The following is a 26,951-nucleotide window of genomic DNA, read 5'->3' on the forward strand; positions in this document are numbered from 1 at the left end:
TGTGAGAATAAAATCAGACAATTTGTACTAAACACACACAACATGTCATCATGTGATCAACATGTGCTCTTCACACTCTGGTTCAGTTCATCTTCTCTCTTTGTGTTGGACACACAAGTGTGTGTGTGTGTGTGTGTGTGTGTGTGTGTGTGTAGAACTAATTGATGGTGTTATTGATCATGTCTGGACTCACTCAGCCTTCCTGCAGTTCCTCACAACTGGGATCAGTCTCCGTCGTCCCTCCTCTAATGTCTTGTACTTCTCCAGGTCCAACTGGTCCAGAACCTGCTCTGACATCTGCAGCATGTAGGCCAGAGCTGAACACTGGATCTCAGAGAGTTCCTTCTCTGATCTGTCCTCTGACTTCAGGAACTGTTGGATCTCCTGATGAACTGACTGGTCCTTCATCTCCGTCAGACAGTGGAAGATGTTGATGCTTCTGTCAGGAGAGAGGTCATCACTGTTCATCTCCTTGAGGTTGTTGATGGTTCTCTGGATGGTTTCTGGACTGTTGTCTGTCTGACCCAGCAGACCTCCTAACAGCCTCTGGTTGGACTCCAGAGAGAGGCCATGAAGGAAGCGAACAAACAGGTCCAGGTGACCGTTTCTACTGAGGAGGGATTTCTGCATGGCTCTCTGCAAGAAGTCATCCAGGGTTAAACCATCATGTTGTTCTCCCAGGAACTTCTTGAGGACCTGTGTGTTCCTGTTGGTGAAACAGTGGAACATGTAGACTGCAGCCAGAAACTCCTGAACACTCAGATGAACAAAGCAGTAGACTGTTTTCAGGAAGATCACACTCTCTCTTTTGAAGATCTCGGTACAGAGTCCTGAGTTCACCAAGGCCTCTGTGACATCCAGACCACACTGCTCCAGGTCTTCTTGGTAGAACATGATGTTTCCTTCCTGCAGCTGTTCAAACACCAGCCTCCCCAGCTTCAGAAGAACTTCCCCGTCGGCCTCCGTCAGCTCCTGTGGACTAGTCTCATGTCCTTCACCGTACTTGTTCTTCTTCCTCTTTGTCTGGACCAGCAGGAAGTGTGAGAACAGGTCCGTCGTGGTCTTGGGTAGCTCTCCTCTCTGGTCTGTGGTCAACATGTGCTCCAGAACTGTAGCACTGATCCAGCAGAAGACTGGGACTTGACACATGATGTGGAGGGTCCTGGCCGTCTTGATGTGTGAGATGATTCTCCTGGACAGATCTTCACCACTGGACCTCCTCCTGAAGTACTCCTCCATCTGGGCATCAGTGAAGCCTCGGACCTCTGTCACCCTGTCGACACATGTAGGAGGGATCTGATTGGCTGCTGCAGGTCTGGAGGTGATCCAGACCAGAGCCGAGGGAAGCAGATTCCCCTGGATGAGGTTTGTTAGCAGCACGTTGACTGATGACGTCTGTGTGACATCAGACACAACCTCCCTGTTGTTGAAGTCCAGTGACAGTCGGCTTTCATCCAGGCCGTCAAAGATGAAGAGAAGTTTACAGACAGCCAGCTGCTCTGCTGTGACCTTCTGTAATGTTGGATGGAAAACATGGAGCAGCCTGAGAAGACTCAACCGCTGATCTCTGATCAGGTTCAGCTCCCTGAACGAAAGCAGAACCAGCAGACTGACATCTTGGTTCTCCAAGCCCTCGGCCCAGTCCAGAGTGAACTTCTGCACCGAGAAGGTTTTTCCAACGCCAGCGACGCCGTTGGTCAGAACCACTCTGATGAGTCTCTGTTGGACAGGTGAGACTGTAGAGACGTCCTCTCTCTGTTGGACAGGTGAGACCGTAGAGACGTCCTCTCTCTGTTGGACAGGTGAGACCGTAGAGACGTCCTCTCTCTGTTGGTCAGGTAAGTCTTTAAAGATGTCGTTGCACTTGATTGTAGTGTCATGGAGGGTCTTCTTCTTGGACGTTGTCTCCAGCTGTCTCACCTCATGTTGGGTATTAACCTCTTCACTCTGTCCCTCTGTGATGTAGAGCTCAGTGTAGATGCTGTTGAGGAGGGTTCCACTTCCTGTTCCACTTCCTGTTCCCTCAGTTCCTTCAGTCACTCGTTCACATCTGCTCCTCAGACTGATCTTATGTTGATCTAAAACCTCCTGCAGACCACCATCTGCTGAGAGAGAAGAGACAGAGTCAGACTGAAGACAGAGAGTCTAACAATCTGATCAGATTATTTTCATCAGCTACAGAAAAACTACAGACAACAAAGAGAAGGTTTGAATCATCATCTTAAATGTCAGTGCTGTGTGATGGAACAATGACTCTGGAGAAAACAACAGGTCCTGGTTTCACTAATGACCACATCAGCAGACAGATGTTCAGTCTCACTTTGTCCACAGCTGCTCTGATTGGCTGTCTGCAGCTCATCTCTGGCTCTGGGTCTTTGTCCATGATCCTTCAGGACGTCAGAGACACTCCTCTTCTCTCTGTCAAGACATTTCTGGATCAACAACATGTCACAGTCTCAGCTCCACATCTCTGATCTGTCTGATGGATCTGGTCCCTGGTTTCTCTCTGACTCAGGCTTCAACCTTCACTGACTCCATTTACTGCATTTAGTCCCTTCACTGAAGAATCTTGTTTCCTGACCCATTAGACATCATCTCTGTGAACAAATCCAGATGCTGCTGCTCAGACAGTGTCTACAGTGAAGCTCTGACATGTGAAACTCATCATTCAGGCTGTAAAATGATCCTGCAAACTGCTGTAAACTCTGTTAGAAACCAGCTCATCAACGTTCACCAAACCACCTGGAATCAGCCACGTCTTTAAAGCTCATGTTGATCAGCTGCAGGAAGAACATGGAGGAGGAACAAGTCCAGATGTTCTCTCATCAGATCAGTTCAGAAGAAACATGAAGAGACCTGAGCAGTTAGTATGAAGACACTGATCAACCACGAGAACCAGTTCCTGTTGACTCACAGTCACTGTCAGTACGGTACGGCACAGTACGGATCGGTACGGGTACGGCTCGGGTCGGATATGGTCAGCTTTGTGTTTCCATTGTATAAAGGAGACCTTCAGGGGTAGGCGGAGTGCATGTCCAAGCGTCACTACGTCGACTTATGTAGCGACACTGGTCTGGTTGAACCCACCCTTATTTCAGCGTTTCCACTACCATGGAACTACTGGTCCCATGGTAACGGGTACCATGGGACCAGTAGTTCCATGGTAGTGGAAACGCTGAAATAAGCCTAAGGTTCCGTACCGACCCGTACCGTACCGTATATACATATGTTTCATGATACTCCCTGCCAAATATCATACACTCATGATTATTTGTAGTAACTAAATCTGGGTTTACAGTATTTTTACTGGGATTTTGGCGCTTTTGGGCATCATTAATATTTAAAAATGCTCAAGGGATATCACCGCGCACCCTCTTGGATTTTGAAGAGGTACCCCCCAGCTACAAAAAACAGCAGAGAAAAAAACTTTATCAGACGAAAAAAGGTTCATCAAAAAATCAGGCTTTGGCTCCCGGACTAATAGTGGAAACAGGGCTTATGAACTGCAGGACTTTAACACACTCAACACTGGTAAAGAGGCTGGAGCAGGTCTCTTACCGGGAGTCTGAAGGTCCAGGTTCAGGTTCAAGACTGAATTCTGGAGGATAATCTTTGGACCGGTCACTCTTCAGAGACAGACAGATGGATCCTGGAGGCTCTGGTCCGTCCTCCTCTTCCTCCACATTAACACTCATCTTCAGGACTTCAGTCAGTCTGGGAGGGAAACCAGAAACACTGAACAACACTGACGTTAGCTTCAGATTCAGCAGTTAAGGGGAAAGTTAAAGGTTGAATTATTAAAAGCTTTATTTCTTCAAAAATAATACATCCACAGGGCGTTAAGAGGGGTGAAAATATGATGGGTTTGACAGTGACTTCCTGTTTACATCTGACCAGCAGTATCCGTCACTTCTCCTCTGTTTTGCTAAGCCTCCTCTCGGTTGTGTGCATTTGTTTTCAATGAAGCCTTTGATAATCAATCAGTGGATCTATGGATTATCATATACGATGTTTTACGATGTGTGTATTTGTGTAGTCTTATCTGTCATAAAACCAGAGATAACGGTTTACAGGGAGCGTTTGTGTCATAGACGAGATGAGAGCTGTGACACCGGGTCAGAGGCTCTGATCGCAGGTTTGGTTTCCAGCCACGATGTGGAAGGAGCCTCCACTCTCCCTGTAACAAGTTACAAGTCTTTTATCTAACATCACAATAAGTGATGTAAAATTGTTTTTCTGTCTTGATCAATAGAGGGTGGTATGATTAAATTCAACAGCTGAACTCTGAATCCTATCTGAATCATTTCACCTCTTCATGTGAAGGCTGTGTTTCATTTTGTGTTGAGTGTAAAACTTTTAACACTTCTCCAGAGAAGATAATGAGTCTTTAAAACAATAAAACTGTTTCCATCAGAACAGGTTTAGTTTTGTGTCATGTGTTTTTTTTATCAGAACCTAGGTCTGATGTTCATTTTTGTATTTTGCACAAGTCCAATAAAAGTCATCACAAACCATAAACTATAAATAAGCTATAGGTATTCATCAGTGTTGAGACTAACGCCGTTAGAGTAAACGCGATTACGTAACGCCGTTACATTCCTCTGTAATTTTTAATCTAATTAATTACTTTATCCAGCGTTACTAACGCCGTTTCCGTTACTAACATGACTTGTGTTGCCGTTACTAAAAAAAAAAAGCCTGCAGCCAGCATGAGTTCTAGGCTATTGTTTTTTCTTTTCTTCCTTTCCTCCTCCTCACTTCATAAGCGGGCTGCAGAGTAGAGAGCACACTAGTACAACACGGTTTCGATAAATACCAAGGATAAGACAGGTCATGTTTTGCGGATATGGAACAAGGAAGTAACTGACTTGACGATGTATAGCTGCGTGACATCATTGACGAATCCTTGTAGGAGTTTATTTTACACACAAACCGACGTAGCTTCTGTGCGGCGCACACACACAACTTTCGACCGGTAAAACCAAAGTGATAGACAGAGAAGAAATGGCGAGTACAGAAGAGGAGGATAAAGTGGGAAAGTCGGCGTTTAGCAAGTGGAAATATAAACACTACTTCACCATCGTTGAGAGAAAGGGGAAGAACTTGTATTTGAAGTGCACGTTATGCCCGGGAGGAAAGCGTTTGTCCACATCGGCCGCGAGCAACTCAAATCTAATGAAGCATCTGACCACAACACATGCAGCAACAAAACTAGTGGCAAAAAACACAGACGACAGCAATAATACATCAGTAGCTAGCTCCAGCAAAGAAGGGCATGACGGGGCCACGGCGGCTAAGCAGCAAAAGCTGGATTTTGATCTCCCACAAAAACCTGCTGTCACACAGCGTGAACTGAATGGGCTGATTGGCAGGTATGTCGTTGAAAACATGTTGCCCATAAAAACAGTTGAGTCAGACTCCTTCAAAGCCATCATTAAAAAAATACCCGTCAGAGAAAATGTCAAAATTCCATGCAGAAAGACCTTCTCTAAATATCTGGATGACGAGTATGCCAATATGCACAGAGAGCTACTGAAGGCTTTTGAAGAGATAGAATATGTGTCTACGACTGCAGATATTTGGACTGCACATAACAAAAGTTATCTTGGTGTAACTGCCCACTGGATCCATCCACCTAGCCTGAAAAGAAAAAAAGCTGCCCTGGCATGCAGAAGATTTATGGGCCGTCATACATATGACAGTATAGCAACCGAACTAGACGATATTCATTCTTCATTTGGCATTTCACACAAAATAACAGCTACAGTCACAGACAATGGTTCCAATTTTGTGAAGGCATTTAAAGTCTACCAGCCCATTGTTGAGGATGACGAGTCTGAAGATGATGAAGACGGTGCAGATGATGCTGTGTCTTTTGTGGATGTTGATAATGTCTTACAAAACAGAGGTGATGATGTTGATGATGCTGTGATGGTGACATTGCCACCACATCACAGGTGTGCATCGCACACATTAAATCTGGTTTCATGTACTGATGTTGAGAAGTGGCTACAGTCATCAGATGTGAAATCTACCTACAGAAGTGCAACAGCAAAATGCACAGCGTTGTGGAACAAGGCTAGTCGTTCCACAGTGGCTGCGGAGACCGTTGATGAAGTCCTCAAGAAGAAGCTGCTTGTTCCTTGTTCGACCAGATGGAACTCATTCTATGATGCTGTAGCTCGAATCTGCGAGATCCCCATCACCGAGCTGACCACGCTCTCCTCCAAGTTTGGAGTGAAAGCAATCACAGAGCGGGAGCTTCTGCTCCTCAAGGAATACTGCAAAGTTATGAAACCACTGACAGTAGCCTTCAGGGTGAAGACAGGTGCTTCCATGGCACACTCCTACCCACGCTGGAGTCAATGATCTCCCAAACCCTTGACCCTGAAAACACGGGGGGCCTGCAAATCCTTGTCCACCTTCCAGCGGCAGTTGTCATGGTAAGAAATAGCCTACTAACTTTAAATATGTTCTTACATTTTGAAAAAAGCTACATCAAATGGATTTTTAGCATATAATAGTGTGTGTGTGTGTGTGTGTGTGTGTGTGTGTGTGTGTGTGTGTGTGTGTGTGTGTGTGTGTGTGTGTGTGTGTGTGTGAGAATGTGCACTATGCACACTCACATGTGTGTTAGTCAGTGTAATAATGTCATTTGAATCATGTTTAATTTCAGGCAGTGAAAACCAGATTTGCAGAGATTCTGGAAAGCGAGAGTGCCATACTAGCTGCTGTGACGCTGCCCAGGTTTAAACTACGTTGGCTGCGGACACAGGACAGAAGGGACAAGGCCAAGTCAAGTCTGCTGGCAGAGTGCCGTAAAGTCCAAGATGAAGTCCTGCTTCAAGGTACCAGCACATCAACACACGACCTCAGCACTGCCACTGACTCTGCCAAAGAGGATGAGGACGATGCGTTCTACTGCTTTGTAGAGGAGGATGATCATACCACTGATACTGCCGAATCCCAAATTTTGGATTATGTCAAATCGACGGGTAAAGGCATGGCGGATCTGAAGCAACTCCGTCCAGTGCCCCCGTAGAGCGTCTGTTTAGCCTAGGGAAGCTGGTCTTTACTCCAAAGAGAAACAGGTTGTCAGACCAGAAGTTTGAAAAGCTTGTGCTTCTAAGGTACAATCACTGGTTTAATGAGTAGAATGGTTAGATCACTGGGTTGCCTGGATAGATGAAGGAATACATAAGTGTGCATGGATGCAAAGATGAATGTCTAGTTGCTAAAATTTGAGTTTACATTTTCAGTACTACAAATACCTCATATTTTGTTTCACTGTACTTTTTGTACATGCATGAAAAACTTGTAAGAGGCTTCAGTATGTCTACCAGACAGTTTGATTAATTATTATTATTATTTATGCTAGTGTTAACAGCACTTTATTTTGATTAATGGTTTACTTTGCTTAAAGAAAATACTTGAAGGAGGCTACTGTATGTCTACCAGATCAGTTGTCTGAAATTGCAAGACAAATTGTTTTCTTTCATTTGCACTAGTGTTAAAAGCATTGCAGGCCAATATGCCTATTGCTTCTAAATGCACCATAATTGTATTTTTGTTCATGAAGGAACACCTTGAAGTAGGCTGTACTATGTCTAGCATACACCAGCTAACAGTTATTGTTCTGATAAAGTGCTGATTTGTTTAATTTATGCTAGTATTTAAATCACTTTATGTTGTTTAACTGTTTAGTTTTGTGCAAAGAAAGTACTTGAAGTAGGCTACTCACTGTATGTATAGAAGACAGTTGTCTGAACATGTAAGCCTTTTTGTTTCTTCTTTAATTTGCACTGTTTGCACTGAAACATAATATTTTCAGATGTGGGTCAGAGACTAAATACCTTTTGGGGTCCTTGACAGACAGGTGAAAAGATTGAGCACCACTGACTTAGAACCATACTGTATGTGTTTAGAAAACAGTCAGGATTTAGTAGACATTTCTACTGTAGCTACATTTGATATCAGGTCTGAAAGGGATTGTTATGCCAGTTGCTGATGTGTCAGTTTCAATAAATATTATGTTGATGAGCAATAAATTGAATTATTGAAGTTCATACCCCCCCCCCATGGCAAAGGATATTTGTTTAAGGTTAATTATCTCTCTATGCTGTTCTACTCTATGAAACTGGCGTGTGAAACATGCTTCTAAAAAGCCGAATTCTTTGACATATTACTTTGTTTTAGTAACGCAAAAATTACTTTTCCTAGTAATTAGTTACTTTTATAATAGAGTAATTGAGTTACTAACTCAATTACTTTTTTAAGAAGTAATTTGTAATTGTAATTAGTTACTTTTTCAAAGTAATTTGCCCATCACTGGTATTCATCCAGGCTTAGAAAACATGGGTAGGACAGGCTGCTAATGAATGTGGAGAGTTGATAATTGATTCTCTCTCTGTGTCTGTCTCTTTTTCTCTCTCTCTTTCTTAAATCTGTTTTATCATGTTTGTTGTTGCTGATATGACTTTAGACTTTAGACATATGGACCACTTATTGTGTCTGCAATAAATATTAACAATGATCAACTGTGTTTCAGACTCTTTATCTTCTCTGGGTCCGTGTTAAACTTTTATTCTGAAGGTCAAACACAGTTTTCACATTAAGAGGTGAAATAAACAGAAGATTCAGAGCTCAGCTGTCTTTGTTCTGTTTCCCTTAGCTGCCTGTTAACACTGACTCACACGCACGCACACACATGCACACGCACTCACATACACAGAGAGAGAATACTGTATATACAGTATCTTAACAGTTTTTATTTCTCATATCAGCGTTTTGTCCTAAAACTGTAGCCTATATTATTAAAACCTGGTCCTGGTGTAGGTAAATCTCCAAACGCCGCCTCAGAAAAACTAAACTTATCTTTAGTGAAACAATAACGTCATAGCCTCACCTGTCACCTCTCTAACCTGTAACCTGGGCAACACCGCTGGACGTAGAAACTACAACAACAACAATGGCGGACTAGTGTAAAACTACTCTGACTCTTCTTCCCTTCACACTTCCCAGGGACTGAGACTTAACGGTGAATAATAATAATAATGTTGTTTAACACTCACCTGCTGCAGCTCTTACTCCTTCTTCTTAAAATGGTGTCTGAACTAAATACTTTTACTTTCTCTCGCTCCTCCTCCTCACCTGTCTCATATCCACACCTCAGTCTGGGGCGGAGCCAGGCAGCAGCTCACCTGAGGGAGTCACAGCACAGCAAGCCTCTACATTTAAAAACTTCCTAAACTAAACTAAAAACTCCCAACATACCAACCGTAGGCTACGTGCTACAGTTTGACAGAAAGAGAAACTTTATTGACACATTTATTTTCTATGACGTAAGCCTATACAAACATGTCACAGGTAAAGCATTTCTCATCAGCTTTATTTTTTCTCTTTTTATTTATTTGACCTTGATGATTTTGAATGATTTCTGAATGTAAGTGATCTCATGTCTGCCTTTGTCATTTCTGGTTGACTGTTTGAAATAAAGTTTTTAAAAATAATAATAATTTAAGACACATGTGGATAGAACACCCCACTTGCTCTCACATTGTTAACTCCTTTAACACAGAACATTATAAGGTTTTCTACCTTAAACTTACATCATGTAACCTAATCTTATCTGTGACTCTCCAAACACAAACTTTATTTTTCCTTCGTTATCAGTCGACCTCAGAAAATGATCTTTTTTTTTTTAAGTATATTTTTCGGCTTTTTGCCTTTATTTGATAGTGATGACAGTAGAGATAGACAGGAAACGGGGAGGCAGAGAGAGGGGGAATGACACGCAGGAAAGGTCTGCCCGACGCGGGATTCGAACCGGGGACGCCTGCGGCGAGGACTGTAGCCTCTACATGGGGCGGCCGCTCTACTCACTGCGCCACGCACCGCCCCAGAAAATGATCTTTAACATCAACCTGCTCACATCTCTGTCGACTCACAGCTTCTTAGCTAATGCTCCTGTTCCTTGGTTATCTTCATAAACCATAGGTGGTGTGTAGCTGAGTCAGTATTTAGATTTAATTTGTTTTTAAGTTGATATTATCTATGTGAACTTCAGCTAAAACTAAAACCCACTCCACATATTATTCAGACCAGTGGTAAATATGTTAACCAGCTAAACTGTTGTTGCTGCAGCAGTTTGGTTCAGAGAACGATGGTTCCTGGTTCCAGCTGTTGTTGCAGGTGGGGCGTTAATTAGTGGTGCACCCCCCAAAACGCGCCAAAACGTCGCTGCTGCTGGAAGAGCCGAGACACACGGTGAAACTCTCTCCGTTATTTGTAGATAATATGCTCTTAAAGTCCTTACTTACCATGAATATCACACACACACACTGAGTGATGAGGTGGCGGCCATGTTTAAAGTGTGTGTGACTGTGTGTTGTTTTTCTTTGTTCACGGTGAGACGAGGATTTAACGATCTCATCTCATTAGCATACATGTGTTTGTGTTGTGGCTTTGTTCTGTGTGTTTAAAGTTCATCTGCTGTGGATCCAACTGAAACTGCCACTATACGATCTCATGTCTACAGAAATATCTGATTGATTAGTGAACATTCAGTTTGAAACTGGAAACTACAGCTGCATCTCAATAAATCAGAATATCATGGAAAAGTCCATTTACAGTAGTTCAAGTCAAATAACCACAACCAAGTATTGAGTGCATATAGATGGACTAACTTTTCACAAGGACAATATTTCTGTATTAAAAATGCTTTTTTAAATTGGTCTTTTGTAATATTCTAATTTTGTTAGAGACTGAATTTTAAGTCTTCATTAAATGTAAACCATAATCAATACAATTAAATAAATAAAGACATGCAATGTTTAATTCTGTGTGTAATGGATCTATATAATGTGTTAGCTTCACTTTTTGAATTGAATTACTGACATAAATAAAATTTTCTATGGTATTCTAATTTATTGAGATACACCTGTATATATTTATTTGTTTATTTCAGGCATGTCAATTAAATCAGCATCATCACACTTCGTCTGAGTTCAAATAATACAATACACATGGCCGAAAGGGAAAGCGGGAGAAGCAAAAGCTTATCTAGTCCCGCCCCCATAATAAAGAATAAATTATCTTCATCATAATCTTTTCTTTTTCTTTTGACATAACATTTTCTTATGATATATCTTATTGATTAGTGAATATTCTGTTAGAAGTGTTAAAAATGAATGTGATTAATGAGATGAAACATAAAAACATAGTAGATGCAGCTAATGTGCTCCTACTGTTGTGTGCAGAATAAAATCCTGAGATGGTCTCCAACAACGTCCTGTTTCCTGTGAGGTGAGTGGTGCCAGTGGGTTGCAGTCTGCTACAGGTGAGTGTTGGTGTCTGTCAGCAGCTTCAGGTAGTTGCACCAGCTACATCACTCCTGTGTGCTGGCCTGGGCCTTGGATTTGTCACATCTGTAGACATTTTATTCTTCTTATGACTCATTTACACCAACACATTCATTATCTCCAAATAAAGTTCCAATCCAATGAACATACAGACACTATAAATCATATTACAGTGATATTTGTCCATAATCATCAACCTTATTTAACCAAGTTAACAAAGACCACATTCTTATCAGTGGCAACAGCCTGGTAATAAACTCTTCAGCTCATTAATTAACACTCCAGAACTTATGCATTAACTTTTCATAACTTAGGTTCAGTTGTTAACAACAATTTCACAACAAAACAAGTCATGGAACCACAACTCACACACATCACACAAACTCCCACAGACAACACTGGAGACACAGCGTCACATTTTATCAACAAAAACAAACCTTTATTCATAGAGCACTTTTCATACAAAAGGAAGCAGCTCAAAGTGCTTTATGCAATAAAATAAACAGCAGTCAACATCCTCTGTCATTCAACATTCACAGTTACTCACACACACAAATGTTCTCCATGTAAACGTAGGCACATGCCCCACCACAATCCCTGCTCTAATTCTGCCCCCTAGTGTCCAAACAAGAGAACTCCTCCTACTGGAATCAGCTCCAGGTCGACAAACCAGATCAAACAGACATAAATATTCTTTCCTCCATAAATATGATAAAATGCAGTTACATTAATACATTATGAGTTAAATGTAAATAATTTATGTCCTCAAATGTGAACACACTTCACACCATAGAACAGGTTTGTCTCTGTCATTTGTAGCCCAGAGCAATTAAACAGTTATGCATTCAGTGGAACTCATCATTTTAACTCATGTCTAAAAAACACACTTGACAGAAATAGTTTCATATTTTACATAAAAGCACTTTAAATAAACACACTCATTTAAAATGATTCCACACCCCTGGGCTTAGAGGTTCTGTGAGTGTTAAAGTTTGATTTCACAAAAACATGGGCATCACCAACCATCAACTGTCTGCACAAACATTTATAATAACAGCATGAGCACAGAAAAACAGCAACAGATCAAAGTAGGAGTTTGTTATGTGTTGTATGTAGCATAGTTAAGGTAAAAAACAAAACAAAGAAATCTTGCATAGTTCCTCTTTAACCGTCTTCTCTGTCAGCGATACTGAAGGTTGTGAACAGCACCAACCCGCCCCAGCACCACGGCAACCGTCTCACCAACAGCTGCAGACACACAACATTTCCTGTGTCTCTCCCAACACATTCATTATCTCCAAATAAAGTTCAATCCAGTTAACATACAGACACTATCAACAAAAACAAACCTTTATTTATAAAGCACTTTTCATACAAAAGGAAGCAGCTCAAAGTGCTTTATGCAGTAAAATAAACAGCAGTCACAGCCGCTCTCATTCAACATTCACACACACAAATGTACAACATGTAGACACTCACACTTCTCTAAAGTTGAACTAAGAAGTTTCAGTAATTCCTTTGGGGTTTGAGACAACACTCACCTGAAAAACACAGGAAAGAAACAGTGACACAGAGAGACGAGGCTGCTTGAACTGAGTCTTCCATGGTGATGAGGAAAACCCATCCAGACATGCCCCACCACAATCCCTGCTCTAATTCTGCCCCCTAGTGTCCAAACAAGAGAACTCCATCACCTCTAGGTCAACAAACCATATCACACAGACATAAATATTCTTTCTTCCAAAAACATATGATGAAATGCAGTTATATTAATACATTATGAGTTAAATGTAAATAATTTATCTCCACAAATGTCCCACTCTGTCTTTATGAACCAGTTCTAGAGCTGCTTTGGCTCTAACATCCTGAACACACACTTCACACTGTGGGACAGGTTTGTCTCTGGTCATTTGTAGCCCACAGCATTTAAACAGTTATGCATTCACTTCAGTAGAGCTCAACATTTAAATTCATGTTTAAAAATGCACTTGAAATAAATAGTTTCATTACATAAAAGCACTTAAACCAAACACACACATTTAAAAATGATAAAGTGGGTCAAACAGCAGAGTCAAGTGGAGGTGCACGGTAGCCAGTGAAATGCTTCATCCACTTCCTGAGTGAAGACCAGCTGGTCAGGTGAGGACAGGTGAGTTTTAATATGTAGTCAGCTGACTCATGTTTCCGTTAACCATGATGATAATTGTTGCCGTTGTAAACTGCGTCGGTCCATGCTAGTGCTAATACAATCCACTGCTGTGATGCTAATTACTTCAAGTTAAATCCTATTGGGTTAGCCTAACAGTGTTAATGGCTTTGAAGTGGTGAGTGAGAATATCTTAGTAAATACTGCTGAGCAGCAGACATTTTCTGACTACATGCTGTGTAAAAGAAACTGTTATTCAATGTGTTCTGAAATACTTTGTGTAAAGTACTGCAGCTGGCTGTGGGTTAACACGGGTTCATATCAAATATTTACTGTTAATGCTGGTATTTCTGTAGCTAATAAAAGTTAAATGATGATCTGAAGATTCATAGTCTTTGTAATTCATTAGAGTTTAACCGTATATTTAAAGGTGAATCGGTGAGTTAATTTTTGAGATCTCCCTTATGTATTTGACCTGCAACTGAAATGTAATAAAAATGTTGAATTGCTCACAACTTAGCATCAAGTAATTGTATCTTGACCTTGTCTCAGGTCCCAGAGTGAATACTTTTCAAAATGCCACCCTGCTGAGATGGTGGAGCCGACCTCGAGTGATCCAGAGATTTGTGAAGATTTCAACAGTTTCCAGAGAGAGAAGATGTTCCAGTACTGGATGACGAGCCAAGCCCAGAGAGATACTGAACCACTGGCTTTCAGCAAGGAGACAGCAAACTAGGTAACACTTATGTATTCCTCCTCTTTGTCAAGAATGGTTTCACTTTACATTCATCATTTATTGTGTGTTGATGATGTAATACATTTTGTCTGAGGGTTTTAAAGGTAGTGGAAAGTTCCCAGCACCTTTGTTAACCTGGTCTGGTCCTGTGAAAGAGGATCCACCACAGACACAGGTAGGTGTACAACAAAAACAAGTCTTTATTATAGTGAGTCATTCATGAAGAAATACTTGTGACATCTGAAACTGCAACCAGCCCCACAGAGGGCCAGGCAGCTGCTGCACAACCCTGCAACACACAGCACCACAAATGAATGAGAGATTTACACAGACACACTGCACACAATACTAAATGCACAGCAACCTTTACACTGCACACAGAGGGAACTCAGTGACAAAACACACATCAATACAGACCAGTCCACTCTGGAGGCAGCTCAGAACCACTTCTACCACAGAAACACAGAAACACCTGCCACAATCATTTTTTATATCAGTCGATATCGATATTTATCACAATATAACTCAAATCTCTATTTGTCAAGTCTAAATGTTCCCTCATACTCACAAGTGAGATTTGAAGATATCAGAAGGTTATTTCTGATTTAAATATTTATTTTCCGTCAAAAATTGAACATGACAGATGTAATGATGAACATATATATATATATATACTATAGCCTATATATATATAAAGAGAGAGATTATTTTGTGCAGATGCATTTTAATTTGATGTCCCTGCGTTTCAAACCATGGTAAATCACTGTTAATAATTATTGTTAGGAATCATTAACATGTGCATATGTGACATCCTCTGCACATAGGATATAGGCCTATGAAAATAATTATTATATGTAAGATGGATGTTAGGGTTAGTGAAGTTTTTCAATTGTGTTGAAAATTGAAAAAAAAAGTCATGTAGAATGGAAATACTGTATGTAAAAATGTGAACATTTGAAAACACAAGTGTCTCCTTGGTTTTGCGGTCAGTCGTCCGAGTTCTCCTTCATATTTTCTCTCGAGGCAACACTCATTCTCTCTCTCTCTCTGTCTTTTTTCTCCGGCGATGTCCCACTGCTGACGTGCACGGCTGCAGCAGCCCAAACATTACCACGTGTTGTCGTGTTGTGTCTTCCTGTGCTGTGTCAACCTAACCTGGCTGGCTCAGCGTTCAAGCCACTCACTTCTCCGTCGGTCCCTCGCTACCTAAAGGAGGTGTAGAGCCCCCCTCCTAACAGATGATGTGACACAGCTCCCCTATTTAACCGTCTTCTCTGCCGCTGACACTAAAAGTCGTGAACAGCACCGAGCCGCCACGGCACCACGGCCACCGTCTCACCAACAGCTGCAGACAGACAACATTTCCTGTCTGTCTCCGACGCCGTCCAGCCTCCTCCTCCCCATCCACTGATACAGGTGAGTGTGATTACTTCTCATACCAGAGATGTTCAAGTCTTTTTTTGCAAGTCCAAGTCAAGTCTCAAGTCTCTAAAAAATAAAAGTCTCCTGTCTCTTCTGGTTGTAATGACCCTTCTATCATCTGCTGCTATCCAGTCTACTAAGGATACTGCACAGCTATATCTAAGCGATTCAAAGCATTTACTGTAGGTTATTATCACTCCTTTATCTATACAGTAGCCTATTGATTAGTTGTTTATTATATGATCACTTTAAACAGGATATTGCAATGCAATATGAAGAAAACGCAACCTCGAGTCCCCATCTCTGTCTCTTACAGATGAACATCATCAGTCATTCATTCTCCCAGAAAACTCTCTGGGAAGCTCACAGGGAGACAAAACACTCCCTCACTACACTGATATAGTCGGTTACTGAGTCGTGAATGTTGAGTTTTGTACCATCTTGTACCATCCGGAGGCAGCAGCAGCTTAAACAGAAAAGACGTGCTGCGGGTATGATGGGATGTAGCCTGCAAAGTCTGTCTTAGTGTTGCGTTGTGGCGCTGTTTACTGTCGTTGGAGCAAACCTCTGCATCTACTCTGTGCTCTGCAACTCCAGTGCACTGTCATAAGCCAAGTCCACTCAGTGTGTCTCTGCCTGGGAAGAGTCCTAGACATTCTTGAACTTTAAAACGTTGACGGTCAGGCTCTGTCGCTCATCTCAAACACATACTTGTTGCCGCTCGCACATCCTCGTCTTCCCGCCGCTGTTTCCGTTCTTGGTGTGCGTTGCTTTTGCACTGGCTACACCACTGCTTGCATTGACAGGCTCTGACTTTGTCTCCTTTCCAGTCTTTACGTCTGAAGACCACGATGTCGGCGCTCTCAGCTCTTCCAGTGACGGGTTTAATTTTCGGTTGCATTTGAACTTTAATTGTGTTGTCGTTGCTGCTCTGCGCATTTTTTCAGTGTCCTTGAACCTCCATCATGTTTAGAAAAACTGAATAATGTGGAAATGAGCTGCAATTCTTCATCACACCACAAGATGGAGCTGATTAATCAGAATGGATGACTTGCCTGTTTTCACCTGTGTGTGTGTGTGTGTGTGTGTGTGTGTGTGTGTGTGTGTGTGTGTGCGTTTTTTTTACAGATGTGTGTGCGGCCTCAGTTCGGGGGGGCGAGGTCAAGGCTCAGATCCCCTGCTCCTCTCAGAGCCTCAACACGCTGCAGCTCAACACCAACAGCACCGAGCACCGGGTGAGTCCCTGAACGCAGCACGGCCTCTGGTCCTGATCACAAACACCATCATTATTAATATTACTAATAATATTATTGTTATTATTAATAATATTATCAGGGCTGCAACTAACGGTTAGTTTTATTATCGATTAATCTGTCCATTATTTAAACGATTAATTCATTAGTTGTTTGGTCAATAAAATGTTAAAGAATGTTGAAAAATATACACACATACAAGAAAATGTCTTGTTTTGTCCACAAACCGAAGAGAGACTCAGTTTTTTGTCTTAAAGGAACAAAGAAACCAGAAATATTCACATTTAAGAAGCTGAAATCAGAGAATTTTGACTTTTTTTCTCAAGATAGTTGACGAGTATTTTAATAATCGATTATTGTTCGATTTATTGATTAATTGTTGCAGCTCTAAGTAAGGGATAATGTATAGTTCGGAGGTTGTTATGGAGAAATAAACCCCGACAGGTTGTATGGTTTCATTCAACATGAAGGGGTTTATATCTCCATAACAACCGACTAACTGTACATTATCCCGCTTATTACACGGTTTACGAGTGAAATAATTAATTTGAAACATAATGTTGATCAAAATACGACTTTCATCGATTTAAAATTGCATTTAGCGAATCTGCAAGACCGGTCACTTCCGCTGTTTTGCCGAGCCTCCTCTTGGTCGTGCATTTGAAGCCTTTGATAATCAATCAGTGGATCGATGGATTACCATACACGTGTTAAGATGTGTGTATTGTGTGTAGTCGTATCTGTCATAAACAAGAGATTAACTTTACTGTTTACGGGGTGTGTTTGTGTCGCGGAGCCGCGGTGCCACCGAGACGAGAGGAGCTGTGACACCGGGTCAGAGGCTCTGATCGCAGGTTTGGTTCCCAGCCTCCAGTCTCCTTGTAACAAGTTACCGTAAAACTTCAAATAATGGCCGAGTCCCAAATTGCCGCCGGTCCCAATTAACCGCCAGGTGTAGCAAAATATTTTTTATATTAAACGCCCATCCCAAATAAACGCCGGGTCAAACATTGTTTTTCTGGTTGCCAAAAAATATTCTATGCAAATATAGCGGGTGTCTCTAGACATTAAAGTCGGCCGAGGACCGACGAGACGTCAGCTGGTTGCTCCTGCCCGGTCTGTCCACTCCTCTCAAGAAGGGCGGAGGACCGACATGACGGGAGTCTCCTGGTACCTGTGCGGGCCAGGACGGCGGAGGTCAGCGAGACAGAGAACAAGTCCGCCCTGGCCGTATTTACAGTAATGCCTCGAGAAAGCTCTTACCCCAGAAAGAGGTCCAGGTTGAACACTATTAATAAACGCAGGTCCCAAATAAACGCAGGTCCCTAATAAACGCCTGTTGATTTGAGCGATTTAAGCAAATAAACGCCCGGGCCCTTATTTGGTGTTTTACGGTACAAGTCATTTATCTAACAAGCTGTTTAATGACGGTAAAAATGAAACACAATGTAAATATCCTGCATAGTTTCTCTTTTCTGTGCTGCGCTGATCAGAGCGGCGTCCTTAGCAACGGTCTGCAGAACGCAGCGCTGGACCAATCAGAGAGCAGCATTCAATAGAGCCGTGTAATAAATATTATTATTGATCAGTCTGTTTCATGCTGTTGTGGACTCTGAGCTTAACGTGTGTGTAAACAGTGTTTACGAACATGGTGCTTACATTAATGTGTTAACTGTCGTCATAGCAACATGATCTGAACCTCCATCATGTTTAGAAACACTGAATAATGTGGAAATGGAAATGAGCTGCAGTTCTTCACCACACCACAAGATGGAGCTGATTGATCAGAATGGATGAAGAAGGAAACAGGAAGAGGAGGAAGAGGAGGAGGAGGAGGAAGAAGAGGAGGAGAGAGGAGGAGGAAGAGAGAAAGATGAGGAGGAAGAGGAAAAGGAGGAGGAAGAAGAGGAGGAGGAGAGAGGAGAAGAAGAGGAGGAGAGAGGAGAAGGAAGAGGAGGAAAAGGAGGAGGAAGAGGACGAAGAGGAAGAAGAAGAGGAGGAGGAGGAGTAGAGAGTGTGTAGAGGATCAGAGCTGTGCAGCGTTTCCGCTAGAAAAAAATGTCACCGGACAACGTGAGCGGCAGGTTTTCAATTTACCGGACAAATGTTTGAAATTCCGGTCATTAATAAATAATAGCCGACTGCACAACTGAAAATATTGTAGCAACCCCGCAGTAATGTTGTTGTTATGGTGTTTAAGTTCCGTGATTTCTGACTGACTGTGAATGTGTATGGTACGGGCCGGGCAGGTTGGATGAGAAGCTGAGGGGCCGGGGTGAGTGTGAAGAAGACAGCTGTGTGTGTGTGTGTGTCTGTGTGTCTGTGTGTAGGTGAGTGAGTGAGGAGGAGCAGAGGGAGAAGTGAGAGCTGTCAGATAAGTTTGTGTTATGTTGTTGTAGTTACGTCGGGCCGGACCCTACAATATCAATAAGAACATGTGCTTAACACAGACGTCGGACGCGAAATAGCCGCGGAGCGGAGCCAGTTTCCTTTCGGTGTCGTTAACTGATTGTGTCAGATGCGCCAGGGTGCGCACCTCTGTGCCAGGCTCGCACTCTGCCGCGATTTGTGTTTATTCATCACAGAGCGCGCGAGAGATTAATACACACATTCACACAGGCTACACACTAGGGGTGTAACGGTACACAAAAGTCACGGTTCGGTACGTACCTCGGTTCAGGGGTCACGGTTCGGTACGGTTTCGGTACAACAGACACTAATTGAATGTAAAACTAAAATCTGTCTTGTGTTATAAAAGTTAAAAGAAAAAAGAATACAAAATAAAACAAGTGCATTAGGAGTGTTATAATGCCATTCATTAATTCTAGAGGAAAAAAAACGTGCACTTGACAACTGGCAACTATTATTCGAATTATTAAATTATTATTATTAAAAAAATATTATTAAAAAAACAAAACAATAAACTGACATCAATGTTGGTTTACACAGTTAAATTAGACTAGCAGTTACTTTGGTGATGTTTCTGGTCCTGTCTGTGTTCATAAAACATATTAGGCAGCTACACGCACATCCCCCAAAAAACTGAAGACTAGGTGCTGGACCACCAAGAAAGACACGGGTAAGGAAATAAGGAGACCGCACACTAGTTAAAAGCTCCCGTGACAGTTTAATGTCACTCACACGTTTCGGGCGTCAGCCCTTCATCAGACAAAATGTGTCTGATTATATATAGGCTAGTGTGCGGTCTCCTTTTCTCCTCACCTGTCTGTGTTCATGTCAAGAGGCTTAAAAGCTGCGATAAGTTGTTGCACACAACTAGTCTTTTTACTTGCACCAGTGATTGACATATTGGGTTGAACATGCGCTACGTGTTTGATGCGTTTCTAGCGACGCACCGCGCATCCGTGAAACATCGCCGACGGACTTTGTCCGGTCGACCAGTCGCGAGCATGGATGTATTATGGTCGCGAGCCGCCGCCGCCGTTTGTTTCATTGAGAAGCCACAGTGACATGAATGAAGCAGACAGCTCTCCTCCTCTAACTTCACTCTCTCATCACTTCTCTTCTTCGTCTGCTATGACGGCTGCAGGCAGCTTCGAGGCTCATTACCGCCACCTGGATTCGAGTGAGGACTCGACTTTTTTTTTTTTTTTTTTTTTTAATATTCATTCAGACGTATTCGTCGTGTGACTGTGTGCACCGAACCGTGACCCCCGTACCGTGACGGCACGGGACGAATACATATACCGTTACACCCCTACTACACACACATACGGGCTACACGTGATACACGACACACAGCTGAGGGGCCGACGCGCGGCACGGAGAAATGCGCATCTGGTGGCGTGCCCCCAGTGGGTGCTCAATCTGGAGGTGACTGAACGGAACGATGTTGCGCTGGTCGAAAAATCTATTCATGGCGGACGTAATTTACTGTTAATGCCGTCAAATGACCACGTAAATTTTAAAATAAATATTGCACAAGCCTGCGCTCATAGCCTACATAAAGAACATAAAGAAGCTGAAGGCCTATTCTCAGATACAATAATTTGCAAACATAAAACACAACTTGGACTGGCTCATTTCATAATAATGCGGTGTGCTGGTAACTTGACTGCTTTGCAATAAAAACTCAACAAACAAACTGAAAAAAAAATCCCTTGACAAGCTCTCTTTTAGGCTACTTTTTACGCATTTTCGCATGTGTGAAATGTGCTGCAGCTGTTTTAAAATCTAATGTGTGCAGTGTCTCCGCGCAGCTTGAAATGCGCATCAGTCTTGAGACTTTGCTCTCCGCCAGGCGACTTCACTGTGCTGTTTTGATGTGATTCTGCAGAGTGAAGCCTCTCTCCACTCAGGGTAGATGTCGCTGAAATCTCTGATTTCATTTTTTTTTTTTTTTTTAATATAATTCAAATTGTGCTCGGACTCGGAGGGAATATTTTCACCGGACATTTTGACCGGCGGGGTTTGAAAATTCCGGACTTCGGCAGATTTTACCGGCCAAAGTCCGGTAATTACCGGACAACGGAAACCCTGACTCTGTGAGAGACAGTGGAGCTGCTCTCAGGTCAGAACAGGAGGATCAGGAAGTCCAGGAGGGAAGGGGTTCCCCAGCTGAGAAGAGAAGCAGAGGACAGAGGTGATGGATCAGTGATCGTCTCTCTCTCTGCTCTGATTGGCTGACTGTTGTCTCTCTCTGCCCTGATTGGCTGACTGTTTTCTCTGTTATTGTCTCACTGACTTTAGTACAATAGTGCTGAAAGCAGCACAGACTGACTCCGCCCCCCTACTGACCTCAGAGCCTCCAGTCTACAGTCTGGACTCCACACAAGATCTTCCAGATCCTTCACATCTGAATCCTGCAGGTTGTTGTCATCCATGTGCAGTTCTCTCAGGTGGGAGGGGTTGGACTTCAGAGCTGAGACCAGAGAAGAACAGCTGATCTTTGACAACCTGCAGCTCTGCAATCTGAATATAGAATAAAAGAAGAAGATTAATTCATTGATGATCAGAAAGAAGAGTTTTTTCTTCAACAGGTGAATTTCAGTGTCTTTGTCCAAACATGAGTTGTGAGGATCTTGTGCACATTGTTGTGATAGAGATGAAGTGAGTTGATGATCATTATTATTATTATATAGGCTACAACTACAATCCTAATAAAACATACTAATTCAGTACCAAACAGACAGATATTTCAAAATTTAGTTCCTTCTGTCAACCAAAGTAGCCTATCAAATACACTCATTTCTATCAATATTTATCTCTAATATCTCCTCCAAAGCTGCCTGTCATAGATTAAATTCAACAACAGATCCTTGTGTGGAGATAAAATAGATTATAAAGTTTAGCTGAAAATACGACCAACAACTGATAAATGTACCACTGCCTTTCAACAGAGGTGAATGCATATGCAGACAAAGGTGTTAACAAGACATTTAATAAATGGTAAGGGCCGCTGGAAAATGACTTTCATCTCCGAGTCCAGACCACAGTCCACATCTACAGTACTGTCTGGAGGCTAGCATCTCTCCTCCTACCTGCAGCAGCAGCAGCTGTGCTGAGCATGGAGGTTTAGTGCTTATGCCACAAAGTTCAGTACATTACTAGTGCTGGCGTTAACACCATTAGCAGCGTTAACGGACATTAACGGCGCCGTTAATACGGCCCAGCACTAACTTAAACAAATGCCCACCTTCGAGAGAAGCACGAGTTTCCTTTTGCTTTTTTTCCCCTCTTGCTTGCCCCTGAGTCGTAGGTTCTTTTCGAAGCCATGATCACGTCTTCACCTGCAGCTGCTTGACAAGTGCCTGCAGCGCATGCATCTGACCAGTGATTGGTCAGATCGACGTGTGACAGCGCGTGCAAGGTCTCTTCTCTCTCTTCCCCTGCCTCGCACTGACAGCTGATCTAGTAGCGCGCACCACGGCTGTGCATATGCGAATCTTTTGTGCAAAACGGGGCCCATATTGGATCGCGGGGCCCTACGCACTGCGTGATCTGCGTGTAGGCAGGGGCGGCCCTGGTGTGAAGGTTGGACTGAAGTGAACAGACAATATTCATGACCACTGAGTGAAATGAGCTGAAACTGAAGAATCATTCTCACAGAACTGCAAATATTCAACAACCACTATTTCAAATGTCATTAATCAATTCAAAGTCAATGATTCAAGTTCTGAGTGAAGATCTATCAGGTTCAGTTGTGGATCAAAGATCTAAGATCTACAACAGTAACAGTCAGCGAACTGACCTCAGAGTCTCCAGTCTACAGTCTGGACTCTCCAGAAAACCACTCAGAACCTTCACTCCTGAACCCTGCAGCTTCTTGTTTCCACTCAGGTTCAGTTCTCTCAGGTGGGAGGGGTTGGACTTCAGAGCTGAGACCAGAGAAGAACAGCTGATCTCTGACAAACTGCAGCCCCTCAATCTGAATAAAGAATAAAAGAAGAAGATAAATTAATTGATAACTGATCAATAATCAGATGAGTCCTGATCAATAATCAATAGAGGGACTTTGTCCTTGTGTTCTTGTGGATCTTCATCATGTGGCCTTCTACACACATCATCCACATGTCAGCACAGATTCATCAGCTGCTGCTGACCTCAGCTCAGTCTGTCAATATACAATCAATATCTGATCAATACCTGTTGGACTAAACACTGACTACAACTCTCTGATTTAGAGATTCTGATTCTTTTAGACAGATTTATATTTGTACCATTTCATGTCACTAACTTTGTATTTTTCTTCTTCTCTGTTGTTATTATTATTATTATTATCAATAACTTTATTGATCAACTGGTATCAGGGTTAAGTCAATAAACTAACAGCACAGGGGTCAATGACGTGATGAAACCCAGTGTCAAGTGGTGTAACTTTGATTTTTGATAAAAATCTGAATAAAGAGGAAAATAAATCTGGACTCAAATGAGGAATTAATACAACTCTGTGTTTCTGGACTAATTTTACATCATTTGTCACAGATTATTTAGAAGAAGACTTTTTGTTTTTAGGACATGTCCTGCTCAAGATGCATTAAAATCTAAATATAGAAACAGAAAATAATCTATTTCAATTTAATGTTTTCAGAAGAAAGTATGTTTTTATACGTTCACTTTAATCCACTGTAGGTGGATCAGATACAACAGTCAGTGAACTGACCTCAGAGTCTCCAGTCTACAGTCTGGACTCTCCAGAAAACCACTCAGATCCTTCACTCCTGAACCCTGCAGGTTCTTGTTGTAGGTCAGGTCCAGGTGTCTCAGGTGGGAGGGGTTGGACTTCAGAGCTGAGACCAGAGAAGAACAGCTGATCTCTGATAAACTGCAGCGCTCCAATCTGAATAAAGAATAAAAGCAGTGAGTTGAGGACAAAGCTCCTTGTTGACAGCGTTCAGTGTCTCATCATCTGTTCAGAGCTGAAGAAGCTTCAGAAAGAACAAGTTTAGAAAATCAAAGTCCAACAGCTGAAGCAACAGGAAGCAGGTTAAACAGTGACAGAGAGAAAACAGCTCATTAATATTCATGAGAAGCTGCTGCTGACGCAGTGACTCCGCCTCTTCACCTGTCAGCTCCACCTGTGGCTCCATCCATACAAACTCATGTTGTGCAGCCACATTTCTCAGAGACTCTGTCACTGAGCTCCTTCTCACTCCAACAGCTCATCTGCACTCATACAGTGTGCGTCATAGTGCGCGTGTGCGTAGCGATACGCCGCTTCAATGGCCGACAAACATGGCTCCAGAGTTCAGGGCTGTTTGACAGCAACATCAAGCTGTGACAATCTTCAGAACAACGTGGTCAGCTTTTCTCCGTGGGCGTTTTGAAAGTGTGTGAAGCAGGTTGTTGGTGGCGAGCCCGTCCACAGCAGCTCATCACTCAGCTTCTGTGCTGCTGCTCTGCTCTGCTAACACACTGACTGTGTTCAACAGCTCACACAAGCCCACGTTCAAGAAGCTGAGCTGTCACTTTGAGCTGCTTCTGACTCCTGCCCTCAGCCAAGCACTGAGTCAACACTCTGAGCCTGAGCCGCCACATGAAGCAACAACCTTCAGCCCATCTTGGTGAGCCTCCAAACAAACCAGCTGAGCCTCTGCAGCTGCTTCATGTCAGCAGCAACAAGACCAACACTAGCAGCTCTGCTCTCACCTGTCTCACCTTGATTCTCAGCATTCACAGTCATTGACAGGAAGTGGCTGCAATGTGTGCCGTGCTCTTCACTTCCTGCTTCACACTCCAGCCTCTCCCAGCCAGTTGAGCTACCAGGGAGCAGACTTTAGCTGCCAACAGCTCCCTACAGCCAGCCTCCACTGGAGCGCAGCTTTCCAGCCTCCTCTGCCTCTGCTGCCAGCTCTGTGGATCTCAGCTGCTTCCTCTCATGCTTCCTCCCATGGTTCTGTCAGCTCCACAACATCCACCAGCTGCTGTGTTTCTGACCACAACTCAACATCTGCTCTCAGATCAGTGCTGCACGTTGCTTCAACAACAAGTGTCTGAGTTGAAAACAACAGTTGTAGAAGCTGAGCTCGTTCTCTGCTGCTCTGAATCACAAACACTACGACTGCTCTCACCTTCTTCTCTCTGGACTCATCTCAACTGTTTTCTCTCTTCAGCTTCTTGAGAAAAATCCTCACACACAAATCCTGACATGTATGAACCAATGAGAAGCTGAAGCTTCAAACAACTACAACAGCTCCAGTCAGTGAACTCACCTCAGAGTCTCCAGTCTACAGTTTGGACTCTCCAGTCCAGCACACAGAAGCTTCACTGATGAATCACCCAGGTTGTTTCCACTCAGGTTCAGGTGTCTCAGGTGGGAGGGGCTGGACTTCAGAGCTGAGGCAACGACTTCACAGTGAAGCTCTGAGAGTTCACACTTAACAAGTCTGTGATTAGAGAAGAAACAAAATGTGTGAGAATAAAATGAAAACTAAGTTTTTAGGCAAACACATAAAAATAATGCTTATTGCAGGTTTGAATATATAGTAGAGCAGCCCCATATTCGCTGGAATATGTTCGAATGTTATGGGATATGTGCAATGCTGTTATGTCTTGTGTGCTGGATTGATATGGCTGAGGTGTATTGTTTTTTGTCATTGTGGCCATCAAGGCATTTATGGAGCAGCTACAGTGTCCAAGACAAATTTCCCTTAACGGGACAATAAAGCTTATCGTATCGTAAAAACGAAGTTCGGTGTCACGAGCTGCGGCAAAGACTTCATAGTGAATCTCTGAGAGGTCACACTCACCAAGTCTGTGATTAGAGAAGAAACAAAATGCGTGAGAGTAAAATCAGACAATTTGTACTAAACACACACAACATGTCATCATGTGATCAACATGTGCTCTAAACACTCTGGTTCAGTTCATCTTCTCTCTTTGTGTTGGACATGAACTGTGTTGGTAATAACGGCATTAGAGTATAACGGCGTTATTTTTTTCAGTAACGAGTAATCTAATTAATTACTTTTCCCAGCGTTGGAACGCCGTTACCGTTAGTGTGAATGTGAAGTCGCGCGTTACTACAATTTGGTTGAATGCAGCGCAAGGTGTCAGGTTTTGGCCACACATCAGCTGCTTGGAGAGAGCAGGGGGGAGGAGGGGAGGGGAGGACGGGGGTGATGACGCCGTTGCAAATGCGATGATGATTGGCTGGGTGGGCGGATCATGCCCTGCTCACGCCATCTCACTGCACGGCACGCTCCTAATATACTGTACAGTTACAGACATTTGCACTTCTTAATGGCAAGGCAAGGCAAGGCAATTTTATTTGTATAGCCCGTTTTTACAAACAGTTTGTCTCAAAGGGCTTTACATGGCATCGTAACAACATCCTCTGTCCTTAGACCCTCACATCGACTGAGGAAAAACTCCATGGAAACCCTTTTAACAGGGAAAAATCTGAGAAACCAGAAACCAGATGGCCAGATGTTTACATTTGTGTTTTCCTAACTGCAATATATTTAGTTCAAATAAATGCCAAATGTTCTAAAATACTGTACAGTGTTTTTATTCTTCAGTTAATATAAACATCTTTGACGTTAAAGATGTTATAGAATGTAATAACATATAGA

General features: G+C 42.7%; 1 protein-coding gene across 1 annotated transcript in view; it reads right to left on the reverse strand.

Annotated features, from left to right (window-relative positions):
- Window positions 1–26,951, reverse strand: part of LOC310989772 (uncharacterized protein) — a gene marked incomplete at its 3' end in the record, with an annotated part of 66,423 nt that overhangs the window by 31,878 nt on the left and 7,594 nt on the right. Inside the window, exon 2 of the mRNA XM_083976920.1 lies at window positions 25,590–25,763. Coding sequence (XP_083833046.1) covers window positions 25,590–25,763 — 174 coding nt within the window. The remainder of the gene's footprint in view (window positions 1–25,589; window positions 25,764–26,951) is intronic.

The sequence above is a fragment of the Trachurus trachurus genome, assembly GCF_905171665.1.
Source record: "Trachurus trachurus genome assembly, chromosome: 8".
Classification (NCBI taxonomy): Eukaryota; Metazoa; Chordata; class Actinopteri; order Carangiformes; family Carangidae; genus Trachurus; species Trachurus trachurus.